We start from the raw sequence: 25292 nt of genomic DNA, 5'->3' as shown, positions 1-25292 counted from the left end.
TAATTTTAGTCCCTAACTTTTGATGTTTACAAAACAACTGGATAATATTAATATCTCTTCAAAAAATACTTTCAGTTATGCAGCAATTTGATTCTAAGAACAAACGCAATTGAAAGAAGACAAAGATTGCTGAAAGCTGTCGGACGCTTGGATCGGACGTCCGATAATCATTGCACAACTTCGCACGCATGAAAAACTCCACCACCGGATGTCCGAAGGAAATAAGACATTCCCCCTGACTCACTGACCTCGATTGGATGCAAGCATCGGACGTTCGATAGGATCGTTCAAACTCGACGAAATCTGTCGGACGCTCACAAAGACAATATCGGATGTCCGATAGAATTGAGATATTCCTTCTAACTCATTGTCTACTTTCGGACGCAAGTACTGGACATCCGATAGAATTGAAGAAGATTTTTCAAACTCACTGCCTACTGTCAGACGCATACTTCGGATGTACCGGACGTCCGATACTCCAACAGCTAGTTGACTCTTCATCTACTTTCTATCCGTTGGAAGCATTAATGAAGCACTTTTTTGGTCCTATATAAATAGTGCTTGGTCAAAAATTTCAAACAATTTTTGCACATTGAAAATACAAAAGATCTAGAGTAGTTTTAGTGAGAAAACACTCTCCAAAGAAAATTTGTAGTTTTGGTGGTGTGAAGTTCATTGTAAACTTTTCATTTGTGAGTGAATACTTCAATAGTGTAACTCTGTGAGGGTTGTCCTGAGGGATAGTAAAACTTCCTTGCTTGACCGAGTGGGGTTTGGGGTAAGGAGGAAGTGAACCTTTCTTTGTACACAAGATTGGTTGTACTTCATCAACTTGAAGAAACTTGTTCTATAAATTGACCTACAAGCTCAAGAGGAGTTTGGTAGTCAATTGATTTGCAATTCTTCCTTTCTTATTTACTTATTGTTATATTGTGATCTTTTAAATGCTTATCTCTTCTACTCCCAAGCAATCGTGCTTTCTTGCTAATTGCTACATTGTGTGGTCACTTAGAAAAGGGGGTAAATTTCATTTTGAGCAAAAAGTACCCATAATTTGATTAGCTTTTTAATCAATCTAATTCACCCTCTCTTAGGTTGTCTTCGATCCTTACACAAGGAAATAAAAATTAATTTATCCAAGAAATTTTATGTAGTAATAGTTTCTCTTTTGTTAGAACAAAGGGAACAAGTTAGTCAAATATGACAATAACAAGTTTGCCCGATGCTGGAATCGAAAGCACACGCTGACGTTGGGGTATTTATCCGTAAATTTTACATCCATATTGTACATTTGCATTATAAAATCAGCTATTTCTATGTGTGTGTGTGTTTGAGAGAGAGAGAGAGAGAGGCAAGGAAAGCAATTCGATGATTTTATTCTCCTAGCACAATTTTGCGATTTATTTGTAATACGATTGAGTTATAATTACCATCGATTGTAGATTAATTTGTTGATTGAAGCACTCCATTATTGTGCTCCTTATAATATATAAAAGAAAAAAATTTGAATGATTCATATATATATATATATATTTTAATGAAGGTGTATGACAGTCCAAGTTATTTGAACTAAATGGACTTCATAATTGGTCCATATCTAACGCAATTTGACCCAAATGATGTTGGGTGGTAATTAACTGGCTTTAACACCTAGACTCTAATATTGCATCTCGAACTAAGAGATTCTGCAGTTATAGGTGCAATTACACAATGCAGTAAACAATTCAGATCATGTCATCTTTGGTTCGATCTCAGTCATTTATTATAAAATTAAAAATATATAAATGAACGTTTCAGATCAACTAATGCGGTCCGATCTAGGTCATTTCCGTGTTTGGATTTCTTCATTTTTGTGATTGTAAGGTTGCTTTATCTATTCTAAGCCTCTAATTTGGTGAAATGACAATAAAAATAATGACGTTACATCATTATTGTTCAAAAAAAAAATGCAGACCTAAGTATGGTTGTTATGGTTTTAATTGGGAAAAAACCTTCCCTCGAAAACCATAACAAAACCAAAAAAGAGAGAAGGGTGGGGCCGGGGAGTGGGGGTTGGGGGTTGGGTTGGGTTGTGTGGAGGGGAAGATACCAAGCTAATATGTATAAAGCTTCTCCAATAGATAACCTTAAAAGCTTAAACCTTGTTCCCCCTCACTCCCCTTCAAACCAAAACCATATTTTTTCCCCCACTACGCTCGAAGCACGATGCGACCACTGTTCTGTCTTCCTCTATTCTCTCTTCCTCTCCTCCTACTCCTGCTCTTGTCCTCCACCGACGCACAGTCACACAACATAACCCGTATACTCGCAAAACACCCTGAATTCTCCACCTTCAACCACTACTTAACGACCACGCACCTGGCGGATGAGATCAACCGCCGCCGGACAATTACCGTTTGCGTGGTGGACAACGCCGGAATGTCCGATCTCCTAGCTAAACACCTCTCACTGCCCTCGTTGAAAAATGTCCTTTCCCTCCATGTCTTTGCAGATTACTTTGGAGCCAGAAAGCTCCATCAAATCAGCAAAGGATCCACCACAACTTCCACCTTATTCCAAGCCACCGGCGAGGCTGCCGGCACCGCCGGCTACGTCAACATTACCGACATGAAAGGCGGCAAAGTCGGGTTCGCAACGGGCAATAACGAAGGCGAGTATGGCGACCTTACCTCTACTTTTGTCAAGTCTGTTGATGAAATACCATATGTGGTTGCTGTCATCCAAATCAGCCACGTTTTACTATCTCCTGATGCTGAAGCTCCGGTCTCTGGACCTGGAGCCCTGAACGTGACTACTTTAATGGAGAAACAAGGCTGCAAAGCATTTGCAGACTTGTTAAAGAGTTCAGGGGCTGAAGAAACCTTTGTCCAAAACGTCGAGGCTGGTTTAACAGTGTTTTGTCCATCTGATGGAGTCCTGAGCTCTTTCATGCCCAGCTACAAAAACTTGACTTCTGAAGGGAAGGTTTCATTGCTGCTCTATCATGGGACCCCAACCTACAAATCTCTAGGGATGTTGAGATCAAAGAATGGGAAAATGAACACTTTGGCCACCGAGGGAGCTAACAAGTACGATGTCACAGTGCAAAACGACGGAGAAGACGTGAAACTGGACACCAATGTGGTGACAGCGACAATTACAGGAACAGTGATTGATGAAGATCCAGTAGCTGTTTTCAAGATTGATAAAGTTTTGTTGCCTAGAGAATTGTTCAAGGAAGCTCCCCCTGCCCCTGCTCCAAAAGGTTCCAAGGGTGCGAAGGAGAAGGATACAGCCGCAGATGCCCCGGGACCTGCCGCCGACGAGGATAGCGTACCGGCGGATCAGACGGCTAGTGACAATGGAGCAATAAGGATCGTTAATTTTCGTGGTGGATGGATGTCGGTGGCTTTGAGCTTGATTTTGGGATGTCTCGTTTTCGTTTGATTTGGACTTGGGTGAGATTTTTGTGTTACATACGTCTCATGTTGTTTATTTCTTTTGTTAAAAAAAGGCACAAAAAAAAGTACGGTTTTCTTGTTTCCTATGCTAGTTTTTTTGTGTTAAATTATAACACAAAATAATTAGTTTCTCCTCCCTCTTGAATTTTTTTTTTTTTTTTTGGGGTCTATTCAACTTGTAATTAGTTAGCTATTTGTGCATTGTATATGATGATGATCACAAAGTTAAAGTGTATTTCTTCATACCTTTTAAGTAATAAATGAATAAACTATCTTTTGATCACGTTGCACTGCCGAGGCTGAAGCGTGAAACCAGAAATGCAGATTGGCAAAAGTAAAGAAAACAAGGAAAAATAGTTGTTTGTGGGGCACCAATCAGTGCGTCGTGACAGATCCTTCTCCCAAGTCCCAACAACTACACTGTCCCACTAGATTATATTATAGTAATTGAGAAAATCACAATCCCGAGGTGCTATGAAAGAGTCCTAATTAAGAAAATCACAACTAATTATTGCTGTATTTATGAAAATCAGAATCTCGATCCTAGTATTTTGGCGTCCATTTATCGCCATAATTGATTAGTAACTCGTACTTCTGGCAATACTTCAATTTAGACAAGTTTGATACCTCTCATTTTGCAAAATTACACGATTTGGTCATAACTGCAACTTGCTAACAAACAAACAGGGGGAACAAAAAGTAGAAAAATTCAACTACTTATAAACTTTTTCTTTTGGTAAAAAGAAGAAGAAAAACGTACCATCTTATGCTTATGTACAATCCTCTATTATTGTTGTTGAATTATTATTGCTGATTTTTACTCTCATCTTATGATGACAAAAAGGGGGAGAAATGAATGATATGTGAAAGGGGGAGTTTTCTGAGATTATAAGTTTGGCACTTAAAAAAAATTTTGATGCATTGAGTGAGGGGGAGCTTTTGGCTCAATTATTTCTTCCTCCATCCATTGTTTTGTCATCATCAAAAAGGGGGAAATTGTTAATTTTAGTCCCTAACTTTTGATGTTTACAAAACAACTGGATAATATTAATATCTCTTCAAAAAATACTTTCAATTATGCAGCAATTTGATTCTAAGAACAAGCGCAATTGAAAGAAGACAAAGATTGCTGAAAGCTGCCGGACGTTTGGATCGGACGTCCGATAATCATTGCGCAACTTCGGACGCATGAAGAACTCCACCACCGGATGTCCGAAGGAAATAAGACATTCCCCCTAACTCACTGACCTCGATCGGATGCAAGCATCGGACGTCCGATAGGATCGTTCAAACTCGACGAAATCTGTCGGACGCTTACATAGACAATACCGGATGTCCGATAGAATTGAGATATTCCTTCTAACTCATTGTCTGCTTTCGGACGCAAGCACTGGACATCCGATAGAATTGAAGAAGATTTTTCAAATTTACTACCTACTGTCGGACGCATACTTCGGATGTACCGGACTTCCGATACTCCAACAGCTAGTTGACTCTTCATCTATTTTCTATCCGTTGGAAGCATTAATGTAGCATTTTTTTTGTCCTATATAAATAGTGCTTGGTCAAAAACTTCAAACAACTTTTTACAACCTCTCTCGAGGATTTTTTTTTCACCCTTGAAACATTTGCTTATTATTTTAATGGATAAGTACAGAAACCACCCTTGAAATTTTCAATAATATCACTTTGCATCTCTAAAATTTAAAAATATCTATTGACTTCCCAATTTTTAAATTCTTTGTAACATTTTCAGCCCAATTCAAATTATTTGATTTAAAATTAATTTAGGAAATAGAAAATAATTTGATTCAAAAGTTGTCCTTTTGTTTTAGTACCTTAATTGTCGTAGCAAACCAATTTAAAATCCATTAACAATTGAAAACTTGATAAATGTGTTCTTTAATGAAAAATTAAAAATTTTTAATAGGGTTGAGAGATCCTTTAACATGTTTTACCATAATTTGGTGACAAAAACATTAAAAATTTTAAAATTTAAATAATTTACAAAGCATGAAAATTTATTCGAAATATTGTAAAGATGAAAAAAATAACTTTTTGCACCTTTAAAAAATCTCAAATAAGTTTTAGATGTGATTTTAAACATTTTCACTTTTTTCCAACTTTCAAGCCATTGATTTGGATAAATAAAAATTAAAGATTCTTAGCAGTTTATAAAATTTATTAAATTCACTCAAAACATTTTACATAAAAGGAAAGAGTTCTTTTATTTGGTACCTTAAGGGAACAAGATAAGCATATCAATATATGAAGGTGGACCCAATATTATAGTTTCAAAGCCACAGTTGACCTCTTGAATTGCAACACTCTTGCGAAGGAAATCTATCCTTTTGCCAAAAAAATAATAACATCGAACCCATCTCTCATTATGTGACCTTAAATCACCAAATAGGAAAAGTTTTCTTTTGTAATTTGAAAACATTTTAAATAAACTTCTATTATCTGGTTGTACTTTAAAAAGCTTATTGCTTATGCGGCAATTATATTTTGTCCCTTTAGACTTACATCTATGTGCTTTTTATCTTTATTATTATCGTTTGATTATCAAACTTACAATTTTGGAAAAACTAGGGCAATAAAAGAGCATTGTTGAAAAGAAATTATTTTCTCTTTCTTGAATTGATTATTTTAATTATATATTCTGTATTGGGTTAAAATGTTACAAAATTTTGAAAATAGTGGAGGTAAGTGATTTTTTTTTTTAACTTTAAAGGTGCTAAGTCATACTATTAGAAACCATAGTGGAAGTTTCTAAAATTAATCCTTGTTTTATCACTAAATGTAGAAGCCCACCCCACCAGCACGTCTCCATAGTGTCGGTGAGGAGGAGGTGGAATGCCGTTATTCGGGTGAACTTGTGCCACGGGGTCCATCTATTTTGTGGCTGATCGGGACTTTGGCGCACAATAAATTTGTGGTATTCTATAATTCTATCCTGGACCCTGGTCCCTGGTTGGGGAATTGAGTGGAAACCAGTTGGCAAGATTACCAAATAGACATTTTCCTACTACTAATAATTCCTTGTATTTGATTATGCCTTCTATATTGTTTTTTGTTAAATCCTTTTCCATGTATCTGTCCGTTTACCTGGCACTAGCTGTACAAATTACTAGAGGCCACCGATGTAGAGTCAGCAGTACCGGAACTGCAAATAATATATAATTCCTACATACACTCTAAAGTGATGTATGATCTACCACCTATTTATTAGAATATAATAGAGTAAATTTTATATACACTGTCTGTGTAATATATTGTCACAGTTAAATAAATGATACATGAGCAAATTTTGAATATTAAATTCAAATTTTACATATATATCATATATCTAAATTTAAATTTAAAATTTAAAATTTATTAATGTATCATCCATCGAATTGTAATAGTATATATATGATTAATTTAATATAATATTATTATAAATTACTAATCGTTTAAAACTTTATTACTTCGCATGCTACATTTGCTTTCTCCAAGTAGGACCAGCAGATTTGCAATTGGCTGGCCACCCAAGAGGCCAAAGAAATGGGAGAGAAAAATTCCCCCTTGCGGACGTGGATCAAGATTCTCCGTTGTCACCGGTGGTGGTAGAGAGCACGCTGGGGACACTAATTCAACGGATATAAACAATAATATAACAAATATAGATATTAACACATAAAGATAAGAAAACAAAACAAATATTTTTGACACATTACAATTAGGAAAAATTGCCCACGTTTGTATCTATCGTTTAATAATGTCGTAATTTATAGTCATTTTTTGTATGTAAACTCTAGAATTAGTGCTCCATATTTAATCTCCACCATCTAATTCAAAAATATTCTATTATAGGATAAAAAAACACACAACAAATTTTTTTGGTACATTATAATTAGTGCCCCACATTTAATATCCACCATCTAATTTAAAAATACAAATACCCCATGTCTACCATCAAACTACACTGCAATCACCATTGATGGAGGGACAACAGAGAACCCTAATCCAAGGACGCTATCCATGTCCCATCTATCATCTGCATATTGTATATTAAACTATATTTTATATAAAATTATGTGTTTTACACTTTATATTGATACTCATTTTGTATGTATACATGTACATGTTTTCTTTGTTATGCAAGCAATCATGTGTTAAAATTTGTTACGTTAATTTCATATATATTGACAGTGTATATATTAGAAGGTATGAATGCATGTTACCTAATTTCAAATTAAATTTGAATTCAATTCATTCACATTAGTATGCATCTACGCCTAATAGTCTATACAATATCTATATATATATATGATGAATCTTTTTATTAATTTTTTTAGGCAGTTGGGTGTTGAACTTCTTAGGTGGGGTCGGGGATTGGTTAGGTATCCCCACCGACGCCCAAGTGCCCGTCGTATAGCTGAGTTCTTTGAGGCCATTCTCTTTCAGGGGATTTCGCACCGTAAATACAAGGATTATTTGCAATTTGCACCTCTAAACTATAATCAATTGGTATTTGCGCATAACTCAATTGCAGCATTCGAGTAAATTAGACTATCAATCTGTAGTACACAACTCAATTGGTAAGAAGCTATCGAATTTTAATAGCTGTTTTTTGAATGAGAATACTTTATTGCCAATAAATGGATAATATATTTCAATAAACAAATACACATTAGTTGTACTAAAGTCTTTTCATTCACAGATATTAAGAAAAACATATTTAATTGTGAATTGAAACAATGTGTTACAAATTAAAAGTATAAGTTATTAAAGTACTATAATTAATACCTTAAGAAGCAAAAATACAACTATTATAGTTTAAAAATGCATATTATATTTTTTTAAAATTTCAACCATAATACAAATGAAAACCACCAGAAAAAGCTGCTAGGTGCTTTAACGCTTTGACCTAATTGTAGACTTGCTCTTAAAGATATGGATCGATCCTTTGCTCCCAAACTTCCAATTCGGATAGCTGTAAAGTCTCTTCTTTTTGCACAAGTTTCGGATTAAAAATTATTAAATGCTAGGAAGTTCCATGATCACTGAATTAAGTTTTTCATGTAATTAAAGCACAGCTTCATCAGAATGGGAATTCCAATCACGCCCAACTGTTACTATTAAGCTTTGTTATATTGGAGCAATGTCAGCCAATACCATGGTAATGAATGAGTGACTAATTCTCAGTCACTAGATCAATATATAGTATAAAACTATAATAGTGGTGTAAAAAGATTATGAGGCAATTAAACAAGAGACTGTTGGATACTTGGATATTATAAAATTTTGTTTTCTGATTCCACTACCATGTTTAATTTAAGTATCGTAAAATTGGAAGCTATCTTAACCAGAAAAGTCTCTCAGGATCATGCAGCAATGTTGCAAGCTCCTACAGTGAATGAAATTAAAAATGCTCCATTTTCAATCAAGAAAGGAGCTGCTCCAATGCCAGATGGATACACCGGGGACGTTCTTATAAAGAATTGGAGTTTTTTAGGTGATTAATTGGTGGATGCTAATCATGCTATAGAGTTTTATTTTCAAAATCAGTACATGTATGAGCCCAAGAGTCCAAGCACCTTGGCAAGATGAAGGATTTCAGACCCTCTATAAAGTTTACTCTAAATTGTTGACTAAAAGGTTGAAGAATGTGATGCCACCTTTAATTAGATCTGAATCAGAGTGCATTCCTTGAAGGGAAATCAATCATGGATACTGTATTTCTTATGCATGACCTTGTTAAAAGTTACCATAGAAATGATGGAAAAGCCTAGATGTGCTATGAAGATTACATTTAAGGACAGCTTATGAGAACCGGGCCTTTCTGTTGGCTGTTACGAGTATATTGGATGTATTGTTTGTTTCTTGGGTTGCTAAACGTTGTGCTACTGTTTACTTCTATGGTAACATGAATTGTATCTTTCACTGCTTTTCACAAGAATGACAAGGGGATTAGAGAAGGGCACCCCGTGCCCCTCATTTATTTTACTGGCTACGGAAAGTTTCTCTGCTTTATTGGATCATTCCATTGACGAGCAGGGATTTGGTTATCGTACTAACTGTGAACGGCTGAGGCTTACCCATTTGTGTTTTGCTGATGACTTGTTTGCATCGACTGCTGCAATTGACAAGTGATTTACCGTGATATAACAGTTTTTGGTAGAGTTCAAAGAGCTGTCTGGATTGAGATCCAAATTGCAGAAATCCGAGTTACTTATGGCCAAAATATCTTCTGAAAGAACTGCATATTTATGTTCTTGTGTGGGAATGAACAGAGAGGTCTTTCCTGTTACATACTTGAGAGTACCTCTTACTTCTACCAGATTAATAGGTTGGGATTGTCAAGTGATCAACGATAGACTTCAGTCTAGAATTAAGAGGTGAGCTCTCAAAAAAGTAACAGAGCAGGCTGCAACCTATTGAATATATTCTATACAGCATTAACCTTTACTGGTGTTCTTTCTTAACTCTACCTAGAGCTGTCCAAGTCATGGTATTTGCAAGTACTTTAGCTACATTTTTATGGAAAGGTACTTCAGAGGAAACGTATGTGGCAAAGCTGTCTTGGCTGGATGTCTGTGAACCTGCAAATCAAGGAGGTTTGGGGCTAGTTTGGACTTTTGGAATAAGTGCTTCTTAATCTTGAAACACCTATGGTCTATTCGCTTGAAAAAAGACGTTTTGTGGGGCGTTGGACTCGTACCTTTATTAAAAGGAAAATCTGTTTGGGCATTAAATGAAAAGGTTAGATGCGTACAGGTGCCGGAGAAAAATATTGAAAACTGATAAGTGTGACTAAGCCTCTCATTGAACATATTGTTAGTATTAGGCAGCAAACTCGCCTTTCTTTTTTGGCATGATGAATGGCATCCTGTAGGTAGGCTGCTAGAAATTTTCACTCCTAAATTGATTGCAGATTTTGGCGGTTCTTTAACAGCTAAGGTGTGCAATTATCTTGGGTGGTAGAAGAACTGGCGAGGCCCAAGAACTGATAAATGCCACTTTAGCATAGTCTCAGCCTGAGATTCATACAGAGGATCAGGTAAGGTGCGGATCCAAGGTGGCTTCCGTTGTAGAAGATGTATTTAGTGAACTATAACCGAAAAAAAAAAAAACCTGATGAGGTTCAGTATAAAATTAGCTTGATGCAAGAAAAGAATGCCGAGATATGTCTTCATCTTATGGCTGGTATATAAAGGGAGACTGGTAACTCGAGAAATTAAAATGGAGCTTAATCTCGGCCAGTAGATGTACTCTCAGAGAGCAAAGCAGTGAGACTCAAATCAATTAGTTTTAGTGCAGATGCTCAGCACAAATACGGAAACAGGTGCAAAGTTTGAATTTGATTTTTCGAGGAATCTATCCATGGTCTGCTGAGCTCTCATGGCTTTATTATACATTGTGTACATAACTCAATTCTTGAGCAGGTTTGACTTTCTCATGCAGCTACTGGAAAGGAACCAGAGAATGTTTCTAAAGGATGGTTTTGCCCAATAGTAGTACATCAATTGGACAGTCGGCATAGCTCGGGATTTTGGTCAGACAATTTTTACCTTGTAATTATGTGTATTGTTTCTTACTTGAAGTTGGCTAGTTCTGAGATGGCTGGGCAATTGTGTTCTGATTTGTTTTGAGTTTAATCTCATTGTAAAAACTCATTGTTTTGATCTTAATAAGAGCTCCAGTTCACCTTTAGGGGGAAAAAATGGAATGCTAAGAATCTGGTTAACTAAAAGGCTGATGAGATAAAGGCAGTATTGCATCTGTTGTTGAAAGATAAACCCAATAGATGGCATTCAAAGAATAAAGAACTAAGCACTTGCATAAATGAAATTGTTAGGCTGCATAAACAGATAAAATGAACTTCTAACATTCAGGCAGAGAGGGAAATCATGAAACAGACACAGTTTTCTTCAGCAAGGCACACTTTTTGTCTATTTCAAAGTAACAGTGGCGATATCGCATGGCAAGCAGTTAGCTATTCTTTTCATTCACTCAATCAGTGGACTGATAACATTCAAAGCAACAAATAACAGAGAGTATCTCGGCATTTACACAGTCCAGATTATAATATACATCATCTAGAAAGGCAAGTTTTATTAATTCCAAGAGAGGATAATTTACAGCAACTTACATACTCTATAAATTTGATACCTCCAGCACCACTGCTGAAATTGCACAAACGTCATAGTGCCAGATGTATCATCATTTTCCATTTTCAAACAGGGAAGGACAGAAGAAGTATATGTCTTCAAGCCTGTCATTGCTAGGGGAATTGCCACCATATACCAAGAGTCCCTCTTGACCATCAAGCTTCCCACCAGCAAATGCGCACCATCCCCGTGGCCCTGGATGCTCGCCAGAATTTGAGCCATCCTCCACCTTTTTCCAAGCTAGTGTCTCAGTATCCAGAGCGTAGACCTCTGCTGCAAATTTCCCTGCACCTAAGTGGCCCAAATCACTAGGGTCTATCTCCCCACCATATATGAATATATACTTTCCAATTCCAAGTGTCGAGAACACACTTCGGGGGGTTGGCTTTTCTCCAGTTGTCTCCACTTGGATCCACTTCTCCTCTGCCAGATCAAAGTAATGAACATCATCAATCTCCACTCCAGAAAAGCCATATACAACCCAAATCTTTCCAAGGGACACTGCAAGTCCAGTTCCACCTCTAGGCTTACAATTCTCTCCAGCCGCTGGAAATTTGGTCCATTTTCCATCAATAACATCATAGGCCCACAAATCATTAAGCCGCCCGGAAACACCACAGCCACCAAACACATATAGGCACCGACCATCGGCAGCAATTGAGTGGTAGCTCCGGTTTTCCGGCCCAGTGTCCCCACTGGTGAGTAAGGTCCACCTGTTAGAAGAGGTATCAAAGGAGTAGAGCTCATTCAGCTCCTTGTGTGTGGCATCCCTACCCGCAAACACATAGATAATGTCACCAATGGAAGTCATGGAGACACCAACACGGGGTGGAGGGATATCTCCAGTCGCCTCAGCCACTGACCAAGTTCTCTCAACAAGATCAAACACATATAAGGCGTTGTCAACAGGTATCCTGGGGGTAAATTCACCACCAAAGGCATAAACCTTATCTCCAACAATAGTAATGGCATGTGAGCTTCTTGCTCCAGGCCCTGCTCCCTTCTGATCTAGCTGCATATCATAATCGAATCTTCAATTAAAATTGAACTTACTTTCAGAAGTTCCTTAAATTCATTATTTCCAATGCATACCAATACTGATTTATGGGAACTGACATTACAAACTATAACTATTCACTGTTAGCATCTATACATAAATAATAAAAGTGAGGAAGATAAAAATCATAATACGGAACACAAATTTCAAACTGTATGCAGGACAAGATTGACATGATTAAGCGCTATGATTGACTTTAGTTGTAAATAACATCAAAATGTCAAATACAAGAGGATCAGGAACTCTGCAAAACTCAATTCAAATTTGAGACCAACAAAAGGAAGAGTGCAATGAATAGATCAAAAAAAAAAAAATTAAAAGGCTCAAAGGCTAACCTTGAACCATTTGCCCTGCATGAAACTCATGGCCTCAAAGGCTTTCCTGATGTGATTTCCGAGCGCTCCCACTGCCCTGGTGGTTGAGTGACTATTATATGTATAAGGGAGGTTTATTATACCTGCTCCGGAAAAGCCCGTATAATTAGGTTAAATAAGTCTGTGTGTGTCTTGAAAACGAGTCATAAGGGAGGTTTATTATACCTGCTCCGGAAAAGCCCGTATAATTAGGTTAAATAAGTCTGTGTGTGTCTTGAAAACGAGTCATAAGGGAGGTTTATTATACCTGCTCCGGAAAAGCCCGTATAATTAGGTTAAATAAGTCTGTGTGTGTCTTGAAAACGAGTCATAAGGGAGGTTTATTATACCTGCTCCGGAAAAGCCCGTATAATTAGGTTAAATAAGTCTGTGTGTCTTGAAAACGAGTAGAGTCCGGATTTGTCAGTTCATGGATCCGGGGTCATCTGCCGCCAGGAGGTACAATTGAGAAATTTGTCAAATTAGTCCCTAATATTTTCATAAAAAATTTTTTTAGTTCCCAACATTTAAAATCAATCAGAATCATCCCTAACATATAAATTATGATCCATTTTTATTCTAATGCTCGTATTTACTCATTTCTCCGACTTAAAATAGCACGTCTCTCTCACGTGGGCATATTAAAGACATTGGAGTCATAAAAAGGGGGGGAGACTTTGCATGCCACGTAATTGCCCACCTTAACTCTATTTTTAAAATAAAAGAGAGATGAAGCATGCCAATACAAATCAAATTGCACCACTTCGATTTTTATGCATTGCGTCATATAAATTATGTTATGCTGTACTGACAATACATGGTCTTGAGAAAAGCATTAAAGTTTGTCCCGTTTTGAGTCTATAGCTTTAATGTTCACAAGTTTTAAAGTAAAGAAAAAATTTGCCTTGAAAGAATTAACAAAAATGAGGCATAATAAATAAAGAGAATCTAATCTCAACTAGTGCCATATAATTCAATATAAAATTACCTATATACCCCATGGGTTTAGGTGTCCTGACGAATTCAATTAACTCCATATGCTTTGGTGGAGTTTGGCCCAAATTGGTCCAAACAACTTGTGTCTACCAAATTCTCCTTATTGACGCTATAAAGCCCCTTAAAAATCACAGCTCGAGGAAACATGCAGGTACATGCCATGTTCAATTTTTTTTTCTCCATTTGGCTTCAAAACATTTTTTCCCGTGCGGAGATATAGAAAGCTCTAAATATATATCACGGCATCCATTTTTAGTTTGTTCTGGGCACTTGATTAAATGTAATAGCCAATAGGTTAAAACAAAACTCCGCCCAAGAATGTTGTATACAGAGGGTCTCAAAATCTTGACGAAAAATTTGGGTGATTGAGATGATGTTGGCGGCTTGTTATTGCTTTGAGTTGTTTGTATAATTATTAATATAATAATAATTAAGATATTAATCATTTTACAATTAATTATGTAGATCACAATTGCCTCTAAAAAAGTTAGTCCTACGCACATTACAAAAGTGTTTCAGACTACCTATGCATCTGGATTTTTTTCCCCTTTTTGGTGGAAAAAGTTAATTGCTTCAAATAAACATAATTCTTTTTCTAACCCTTATAATTTTTAGATCATTTGTCCCACTTTCTAATAGGATCCATTGTAGCCACTTTGTTCAATATTTTATGCTACTCAATTCAAGTTTGAGCCAAATTTAAGAAGTAGAAAACATTGTTCATATTTGATTTGATTAGTTGACGAGTCAAATTCGAATGAACTCTTGTCCAATCACACTTGTTTTAAGTATACAATAACTTAGGATGTGTTTGATAAAATCAAAATATAAAACTAAAAATTGAAATCTGAAATCTGAATCCATTTAATTATTAAATTGTTAAGTACTGAATCTAATACATTTAAGTGTATATCATATTATTAAGTGAATAATTTATCACTTATGTTTTTGGGAGCAAGTTTTACTTGAAAATTCAATGCTACTTAATTAATTCAGATGTTCAATTTTTTTATTATCAAACATATTTAAACATGTTAAGATCTGATTTTATTAAATTTAAGTGCTGAATTAGATTCAAACAGACCTACTTTTGTTTTGCATCCCAATCATGTCTTCTATATCTTGGATGTACCCTAAAAACTAAAACCCAAAAAAAAAAAATTTACACAGTTTGCATCTACGAGGATTTAGAATGTGGTATTAGAGTGAAATTATAGATATGCTCGGATTACATGCCTCCAAACAAGGGTTCCATTCATATTGACTTCATTGTCTTTTTTTCTCTCTCTCCCACTTCCATTCCCCACTTCTTAAGAAATAAAAAATAGTGAATAGAAAAGGATTGCAGTCTAGCATGTACTAGAGACTTTGCCTCCGACGCAATTGCCCACCTTAATATATTTTTTTTAATATAAAAGATGGATGAATCATGCCTGTACAAACCAAACTGCGCCCCTTCGATTTTTTACGCATTGTGTCATGGCCATAGAAAATTGTCTTTGCTTACGCTGTACTGACAAGATATGCTCTTGAGAAAGGCATATGAGTCTGTGCTTCGACAGTCTATAGCTTTAATGTTCACAAATTTTAAAGTAAAGAAAAAAATGTGCCTGAAAGAATTAACAAAGATGAGGCGTACAAAAAAAAAAAGGAAAAAAGAGAATCTAATCTCAACTAGAACATATAATTCAATATATTCAGAGGAAATTACCTGTATACCCCATGGGTTTAGGGGTGTCCTCATCAATTAACTCCATATGGTTTGGAGTTTGGCCTAAATTGGTCCAAGCTACCTGTTTTTACCAAAATCTCCTTATGGACAATTGGAAAGCTCTTTATATATATATATATTAGGACAATTAAAACCAATAGATCTCTTGAATTGGTTCTATTCTTAGATCCATTCCCAATTAGCTTGATTCTGATTTGATGACGTTTGGCATTCATTTGTTTGATTGCTGGATATTTCTCCGTGGGAGGTTTGTTCCCAAGTAGAGTATCCATCGAAGAAACAATTTTTCTCTTCTAGATTGTATGATGATGAACTTCCTTCACCTGCCATATTTCTGCATAAAGAAGTAGTTAGTTTAAAAAGTTGGGATATTATCCCTTTATAGATAATTTGGAAAGGAGCCAATTGATTGAGAAATGATGCTCCTAAGATGATATGATTAGTCAAATACTCATTAAAAAAGAAGGTATCTGAGAATTGGTTTTGTATATTTGGAAATTTGAATTCAATATCAAGTTTAGAATTATTGGTTATTCTAAGGAACTCTAAAAGTTGGATTGAAATAAGGTTTTCAGGAATATAGTTTTGGTCTGACCCTGTATCAACTAGGGCTTTATATGTATATATATATATATATATATATATATATATATATATCACAGGCTTCCATTTTTAGTTTGTTCTGGGCACTTGATTAAATGAAATACCCAATAGGTTAAACAAAACTCAAACCAAGAATGGTGTATCCAGAGGGTCTCAAAATATTGATGAAAATTTTGGACGATTGAGATGATGTTGGCGGCTCCGTTATTGCTTTGAGTTGTTTGCATAATTATTAATCAAATATTAATATACTAATAATTAAAGTGTTTTTGTGTTTTCATTGTCGCGCTTGTTGGAAAGGAACTTTATTATCTCAATGTTACGATTTATAAAAAGGAAAAAATTTAGAGTGCGTGAATCGACAAATTCGAAATCACTCGAATTTCATTTTTATATGCGTTTAAACGCAAACATTTCAATAGTTGTAATCCTCCAAAAAGTTCCATCTACACTATGAATCTCAAAAGTCAACCATACAATTACATAAAGGCTAATGCGATTACTTACATATCATTCCATTTGGGCATGCAGGTCACTTGATGAAAACAGTTTTGGATGGATTTCCACTTCATTATCACTTTACTCCAAAGCATATGGGGGATCTGTGTAGAAATTACAACCAACGGGGATTATTGCCTGTTGGTCAGGAAAATAAAAAAAAAATAAGTTTGTGGTGAAAGAAAAGAAATGGATGACTTTAATAATTTGCTTCACAAGTATTTTTCTTGAATGGTGACTAAATATGGAGAGGAAGTTTATATATATATATATATATTGACGGATGGAGAGGAAGATTATAGGTAATACAGCTTTTCAAAGTACCAAATTTACTGGCTAAAAGCTAAATAGACAGATTTACAACAAGGGGGATAATTTTAGAAACCTCCCTTCAAGTTTCTAGCAATATCACCTAGCACTTTTGAAGTTTCAAAAATATCATTTGCCTCCTTTATTTTTAAACTTTTATAACATTATCAACCCAATTCAAAATGTAATACTAAAAAATTCATATTTGGAGTGTATAGAATCCATCGATAATTTCATTCCAAAGTTGTCCTTTTTTTGTGTTCCCTTAATTGTTATGACAGACTAATTTGAAATCTCTTTGCATTTGAAAATTTATCAATTTGCTTCTTTAATGGAAAATTATAAATTTTTATTGAATTTGGAGATCCTTTAAGAAAATTTATTTTATAATTTGAACAAAGAATGTTAAAATTTTACAACTTATGAATAATTTACAAAACACATAAAATTCATCCATAATACTATATATGTGATAACTTTTTTCTGCATCTTACGAGCAGTTCAAATTAATTTTTTAACCCATCTCAAATAATTTATAAATTTAATTTTAAACACTTTCCTTTTTGTAATTTACAAGCCATCGATATGCATAAAAAAGACAAAAAAACTCTTTTTCTAGTTTAAAAGCATTTTAAATAAATATTTTTTTTGTATTTACATCTTCATACTTTTTTTTTCATACTTTTATCTTTGTTTTTAACTTTTGATTAATATACCTTTTATTTTGTAATGGTTAGGAAATCAAAGGGCAATTTTGGAAAGAAACTGTTCTCTTTTTTAAAATGAATATTTTAATAGTACATAATGAATTGGGTTAAAAATGTTACAAAATTTTAAAAATAAGAGAGTTTAAGTAAAATTTTTGAAACTTTAAATGTGACGGATGATATTGTTAGAAACCTGAGGTTTCTAAAATTATCCCTTACAGCAATCCATAAGCTCTACATGACACCATATCTTTTGTAAAACTTTCAAAATATTGTTCTCAATCAAGCCATTCATTCTTTTCTTGGCTGCCTCTGCTACTTCACAAATTGAGGTCATACGGGCTAGAACAATTATAGTGCAGATCTATGGATTTGCATTTAAGATCTGTGAAATCAAGGAATGAAATCAAACAAGAAAGTAAAAATCTTTTTTATGGAGCTAGTATGCAGATTCAGCTTACTTAAATTGATTGAAAGCACTCTTGTGGACTTCCTTTTATGTTCATTCTTCGAGATGACTTAGATGCGTGTATAAAAACAGAAGAATCTATCCACAAGGCAAGTAATCAACAATATCATTACAAGTTGCAAATTCTGATACAGATTAGCCAATAAAGGCAAGAGGTGGAGAACAATTTCAAAGGAATGAGGAAATGATCTTACTTCAAACCAGCCAAATGCAGTTCAAAATCTAGATATTATTCTACGGAACATCAACATTCTTTTTTCCTTCTTTCTTTACAGTGGAAGAAAATATTGACCTTTAGACTTTCCTAGCCACGACGAACCTTCAAACTTCAAAATCCAGCATTATTATTGAGAAGAAGAAAATAGCTGAAAACCATGTTGAAGTAGAGGGCTTGATCGGCAAGCATGATGAACCAGTATAATTGTTATATGGATAATAAGAGTAAGGCGCTGGAGGCGAATATTGGCAGCACTGCACAGGAGCTGACGGTGGGCAATTGACCTGAGCAGGAGGAAGAGGAGGTGGTGGAGCACCATACGATTCGTACCCTGATGGAGGAGGAGGTTGAGCATTGCAGGGATACTGACAGAGGGTACAATTTGCACATGCATTTGGTGGAGCTAAGCCATCACTGTAAGTATCTTGTGTTTTTTCAGCGCATAATATTTGCACGAACACCGACAATGCTAGCAGGAACATGAGCTTTGCCGAAGACATCCTGGTTCTCACACTGAAATGTTGATTGCAGCAGCATAAATTTGTTGTTTAGGACTTAGAAAGAGATATCCTGATTTTAACTTGGGAAGTTGATATATATGCACATTTCATCATTTTGGCCCAAAATTTAGCCTCAAACGCCACATAAACAGAAATCATGACACATAGCTTGCAATGTTGCAACGTGGCACGGAAATGACATAAGCAATTTGACTTATTTGCATGGATCGGTAAAACGGGACAGCCAAACAAAGTAATGATATGCATTAGCCACTGTATATGGTCTCCAGATGTTTCTACATCTGTAGTTTTTAGACATATTCTAGACTTTTTACTGAAACAAATAAAAGTAAATCCGAATTAATCATCTTCAGCAAGAGATCCTTCTTTGATTGCTGCATATCCCAATTCCCAACAAAAGGAAAAAGGGGCGTTGGAGTTGGAGTTATGAAGAGTAAATCTGGTCCCTGTGGACACCTTCAGTAGTTATCTATTCCCTGTAATTTCACATTTATTTATTGTGTCGAAGAAATTGTGTGCTATGCTCAAAAGTGTTGCACATGGATACCCGTAGTACCCTTACATGCCTATTATACCGTTCCTGTGTATTTTTACTTATTAACAGGGTTGAATTTTGCGTCCTTTTACTCCTCTCTGCTCTCACCTCACCCCTTTCCACCGCACCGATCGACCGCCAGAGGGGCTTATGGAGGTTCTCTGCCGCTGCAACTCACATTTCTCTCTCTCTACTGAATGAATCTACTAACACCGCTGCCTCCTCCTCAACCTCTTTTTGATTCTCATCTTCTCAATCTCAACCACTTTAGAAATCCTTCAACCTCAGGTATGTGCTATCTATATTTCTTCTTCGAAAACCAGAGTATCCTCCTGGGATCCTGCATATCATAATTATTAGGGACAGACGCCTTCAGAGAGCCTATCAAAGAATTTAATATGTAAATCAAGAACTCAATTTTGATCCAATAAGTTAAGTTATTAGGTTTCAGGTCATATGTAAGTCACCAACCCAACTTTGATCCAAAAGATTAAACTATTAGATTTTAGATCCTTACTTACATATGAAGTGTTCTCTATCTCTCGAATTAATATACGGTATAATCCTTTACTCATGAATTTAACAGATCTCCCCTTGCATCTCTCGGATTAATGTGATATATAATTCTTTACTCATGAATCTAACAGATTTCTACCTTCATGAATAACCCCTCACATTAAACCTCACGTTAAATCCTAGTATACAAGCTTTTCTTCGAAAAGAATTCACTTGCCCATGAGTAGCTTGTTTAACATCCAAACTGGATTCTGAACTCCTGCCAACCCTTAGTTTCTTGGTCTAACACCAACCGAATCCCCTGCCAAACCCATAGCACAACTGGTTCAACACCAACCAAACTCCTTAAATAGCTTAGAGTCACAACCTAAAAATCTGATACCACTTGTTAGAGAGAAACGTCTCGAGAGAATTCATCAAATAGCTCAATATGTAAGTCAGAAATCCAACTTTGATTCAAAAACTTAAATTATTAAGTCTCAAACCCTTACATATTAACTACTCTTTCTTCTCTCTTAAATTAACGTAAAACATAATTTTTTACTCATGAATTTAACAATAACCAGCAAGGGATAAGCGAAAAGCGAGCTTTGGTAAGAGAAGAAATAAGACCCACACGCTCTACGTGAGGCGTGGCCACCGTAGAGTCCATGTCCAGAAGAGCGACTCGCCGCTTGCTGTTTCAATTGGACTTGTAAATTTCAACTAATTACTCTACTTCGCGAAATTTTATTATGACTTTTTTTTTGTTTTAATTTGTATTAATCCAGTGTTTTCGATGTTGGTCTTGTCTAATCTGTATCAGATAACTGGATAACTGAAGTGCAAAGGAAATGAGGCAAAAAACTACTAATGCATGAGGTCTACAAGCTTCATTTTCATCTCAGTTCCATACTACCTGTGAATGCCTAGAAATGCACCAAAAGCTGCTCAGGTAAACTTTACATATTAATTAAACTTTTTTTACCCTGCTAAGAATCAAATTGATTTTTTAATGACCATTTTCAGTTCTTGGTGGAATATGTACTCTATTGCTTTGTTCTGCCTCACAGACCAATTCGTCTTGTTAATCATTCCTTTTGATTGATGATATTTGTTTTGCATGTGGGAGTAATGACCATTTTCAGTTAAGAACCAAATTGATTTTTAATGAGCATTTTGGGTTCTTGTTGGAATATGTACTCTATTGCTTTGTTCTGCCTCACAGAACAATTTGTCTTGTTAACCATTCCTTTTGATTGATGGTGGTATTTGTTTTGCATGTGAGAGTAAATTTTTTGCAACCTTGGGGGTATGGAATGCAGATATACATATTACAGTCCTGATTTTGGAAGTAACCATAGAATGGTTGTTAGAGTTCATGCGTCGTAAGTTCTTGTCCTGCTTGCCATGCGCGGTCTTAGAATTAAACGCTACTTCATGCTTGAGGAAATTGAGATTTTTTTTTCTTGGAAATTTTATGGTGGGTAGGAAATTGGGGTTCTCGAGACATGTTTAAACAACTTACAGTTTCGAAGTTTTGAAGGTTATTTTCATGCTAATATTGCTAAGGGTGTGCATTCTTATCGATTTACGTTTCACTGTGCAAAATGTGATTTCTTCAGATTTTTTCCCCAGTTTTGTTCATTTTTCAATCTCAGGTTTTTGCTTAGAGTAGAGGTTGTATGTGACTAGAGCTGCTTTGGTTTTCTGCGTTTGCTTTAGAAATTCAGATAAAAGTACCTGCCATGTTCGTGTGTGATTTAATAAAGTTGAATGTTGAAGATGGATCTTGGTGCAAAAAATTGAAACAATTAGCTTAACATGTGAACCTTTGAGTTTTGAAATTCAATGGCTGCTGAAATTCCTACGGCAAAAGGTGGAGCCTGCCTTCAAATGAAGTTAGTTTACAACCACTCCAGACTCTCTTTGTGCTTCCAAGTTATCTGAATCTTTTCCATATACTTACATATAAATCATTTTTATTTTGCTAAAAATTGCCAAGATAGTGGGCAGTAATATGTTAGAAACAAATAGGAAACTGAGAACAGTTTGGTAATAAAACCAGTGATCTACACTGATGACCAACCATGCAATTGACGGTGCTTAGGTGTATAGATTGATACTATTGTGAAGTTTTGTTGCAATCTCATATTGGATTTTTTGTTGTGTTTATTGTGATACTGACTTTATTTTGAAGGCTCCTCATTTTTTGAAAACTATAGAGAAGGAAAATAAAGGGTGAAAGATGCGTTACTTGGCCTTGTGAGTTCGAGATGATAATGTATTGTAGTAACACAGCCAATACCTTGCCGATTTGGTGATGGAGTATCACAGGCAGACTAGATCAAGGAATTATCAAGTTACACAAATGGGAGACCAAGAATAGTAGAAAACAACTACGACTTTATGGTCTGATGTTCTTTTCCTTAACTGTAGTTTTTTCATCTCAGCCACTATATTACTGTCATTGCAGCAACTTCATCAACACCTGGTAGAAGTGGATGATGCAATAGAAGAGAATCATGCCTTTGATAACATTGACAACAACCAGCTTCAAAAAGGTAATTGATTTATCAATCTTGATATCATGGTTTGCCATCGCGGGTCGCGATTGCGGCGTGATCGCGGTTATTCCGCATTCGTCACGGCATATCGGTTATATATTAGGTGATATGCATATGATAGCACATAAAAGTTTTAAAAAATTCTGACAAAATTACTAAAAATAGAAAATAACATAGCAAGCACAATTATCTAATTAGATTTGTTGAATATCATATTATCATATATATACAAACTAATATTGAGATAAAGTGATGCTACTGTAGCCATGGCCTTGTAGCATTAAAAGTAATAATTATAGTAGCAAAATTACTTTGTGCCCCAATTTTCATTAACAAACTAGTATTAAATAAAACACCAAATGTAGAGCTTAAGATGAATCTAGTTAGTAAGGATGAAATTGATAGTAGGCAAAAGTGATCATAAAAAATATACCTATGTTGTAATATAGTTTAAGGAACTTTTGGGGCAGATTCATAATTTTAAAAAGATTAAGGAGCAACTTATAACTTTTTTCCTTTTCTTTTCTTCTTCCTTAACGTCACTCCTCATACTACTACCATTGCTGTTGCTTCTATTTGTTTCCTCCATAACCACCACCAACCACCACAAAGGCTGGTGGTCTCTTCCCTTTTTATTCTTTTTTTACTCTCTCTCACACACAGCCACATTAACTCTCACAATAGAACTACTCTTCTCTCATTACTTCATCTCCCTGTTAGCTGCAGCTTTTGTCCCTCTACAGCCAAAAACTTTTTTGGTTCCATTTCCGATACAACTCAGTCCGACTTGCTGATTTCTCAACGATACACACCAAAACCGTTACAACTCATCCGATATCGGCCAAGTTATTATGAGTCATCTCGAATATAGCTAAATCTGCAATTCATGAATCGGTATCGTACTGGTCCCATTGTTCCGGTTATGTTTCGGCCGAGCCATCGCGGACTCGGCTGAGATGGCGAACCATAATGATATGGAAGAGTCGAGACGAATGTGGCCATGCATAAAAAAGTTTCGTCTGATTGCTACCGTGCAATGTGTATCCATTGCTTCCGCAATTGGTTTTAATTGTCTCAGAGATTACCTCAATGGTGGATGCAATGCAATTATTCATTTTATGGCCAGCAATAGAAGTGGCAAAATGGATATATGGTTGATAAATGGTTTTAGTTAAATGGATAGTGGATCAAATTGATCCAATCCAATTAAAATCATTTAATAAATGGATCTAAATGGATGTCATTTAAATGGATAGTGTAAACCATGATCCATCCATTTATCCATTTACTCTTCCAAATCCTAAATTTAAGATCCAAATGTTTTTTTCCAAAAAATACATATCCCCAAAGTTCTATTCTTAAATCACCTAAAATCTTTTGGTAATAACAAATGCTTGTACTACTACTCTATTTCAGTACTTCATAAAATTAGTTTAGTTCCAAGAAAATTTAACTGCTGTGGTCAATTTAATCTTTCGTCATTACTTTAAGTATCATTTTGTAAAGTAATGAACAATTAAGAACTTGGCTACATTTTTATAACTTTTGAATGAATTGAATACGGCTTTACAGTGAAAAGAAGTTTACGTTTCCAATTTTTTGCACTCCTGTTCAAGAGTGATGTCTTGAATAAAAGTGCAGTTCTAACAAGAAATCTTATATTATTTGACAAGTAAAATATTTTCATCATATGTGCACGTAGTACCTAAAAATGTATGAAATTCCTTATTATACCATTGATACACAAGCTACCTTATATTACTTAATAAATTAGGTGTCTTTTTTTTTGGATAGTTGGGTTAGGTGATAAGGGGAGAGGGATTGCAAGTACTAGGATTTGGAAAAAAAAAATAAAATTGTCATTTACATATCTTAACCAATGTTGCGGGGACACTCGTTAGAAAAATTCTTTTTATAAATAAAAGAATTAAAAAAATAAAAATTATTTTGACACTGCATGATGCATTCTCGCTTTTTCTTTACTTAAGAATATAAATGTTTGCAATCATTACTACATGAGAGTTTAATTAAAAAAAACAAGAGTAGTGACTAAAATATAATTTTGAAAAGGATGGAAGAAGTCTAGAAACTAGAAGCAAATAAAATGCAATTAATGTTATTGGCAACTTGGCATGTGAGGAAGTTATGAAGGAAAGAATAGGTGGTCCCACAAAATTAATTTGACATATGAGGAAGTTATGAAGAAAAGAATAGATGGTCACACAAGATTTTATCTCACATTTTTATAAATGTGTTTTCTATTTTTTAAGTTAAATGGATGTATATGGATAAGATGGATAATCCATTTAAATCCACCAACATAATTGGATTTAAATGGTTATCCATTTAAAACCATTGAATTTATATGGATCATCCAAATCCATTTAAGATTGGTTTATATGGATGGATTGGTGGATATGAATCCATTTTGCCACTTCTAGCCAACAATATCCTCCTAGACAAATGCATACGAGGAAGGATGTTTAACTGTGGTCTTTCAAAACTTGCACTACGTGGAGCTTCCCATGCACCAGTGTGCAACTCCTCATTGAAACTAAATATTCCAAATTAACGAGACTTGGGCAGCGCGTGACATCCCACTTTAACTAGTGACAGGCAAAAGGCAGAAAACACTGC

The 25292-nt window shown here is 35.2% G+C and overlaps 2 protein-coding genes across 2 annotated transcripts; one reads left to right on the top strand and one right to left on the bottom strand.

The window, feature by feature from the left end:
- The first annotated feature begins 2133 nt into the window (after nt 1-2133).
- On the top strand, nt 2134-3585 carry LOC113770914 (fasciclin-like arabinogalactan protein 2). The gene has a single exon (XM_027315542.1). The coding sequence runs from the start codon at nt 2206-2208 to the stop codon at nt 3424-3426; it is 1221 nt and encodes a 406-aa protein (XP_027171343.1). The 5' UTR covers nt 2134-2205; the 3' UTR covers nt 3427-3585.
- A 7770-nt stretch (nt 3586-11355) lies between these two features.
- On the bottom strand, nt 11356-13135 carry LOC113770080 (nitrile-specifier protein 5). The gene is made up of 2 exons (XM_027314435.1): nt 12989-13135; nt 11356-12608 (listed from the first exon to the last, which is right to left on the bottom strand). The coding sequence occupies exons 1-2, from the start codon at nt 13016-13018 to the stop codon at nt 11649-11651; spliced, it is 990 nt and encodes a 329-aa protein (XP_027170236.1). The 5' UTR covers nt 13019-13135; the 3' UTR covers nt 11356-11648.
- Between the last annotated feature and the right edge of the window lie 12157 nt (nt 13136-25292).

The sequence above is a fragment of the Coffea eugenioides genome, chromosome 5 (assembly GCF_003713205.1).
Source record: "Coffea eugenioides isolate CCC68of chromosome 5, Ceug_1.0, whole genome shotgun sequence".
Lineage (NCBI taxonomy): Eukaryota > Viridiplantae > Streptophyta > Magnoliopsida > Gentianales > Rubiaceae > Coffea > Coffea eugenioides.
The sequence above is the reverse complement of the archived record's forward strand: the minus strand, read 5'-3'. Positions and strand labels throughout refer to the sequence as shown.

Coding starts and splice junctions, on each gene's coding strand:
- LOC113770914 (XM_027315542.1), top strand. CDS start 2,206: ATGCGACCACTGTTCTGTCTTCCTCTATTCTCTCTTCCTCTCCTCCTA.
- LOC113770080 (XM_027314435.1), bottom strand. CDS start 13,018: ATGAGTTTCATGCAGGGCAAATGGTTCAAG. Junction 12,609..12,988: donor TGCAGGGCAAATGGTTCAAG/GTTAGCCTTTGA, acceptor TATGATATGCAG/CTAGATCAGAAGGGAGCAGG.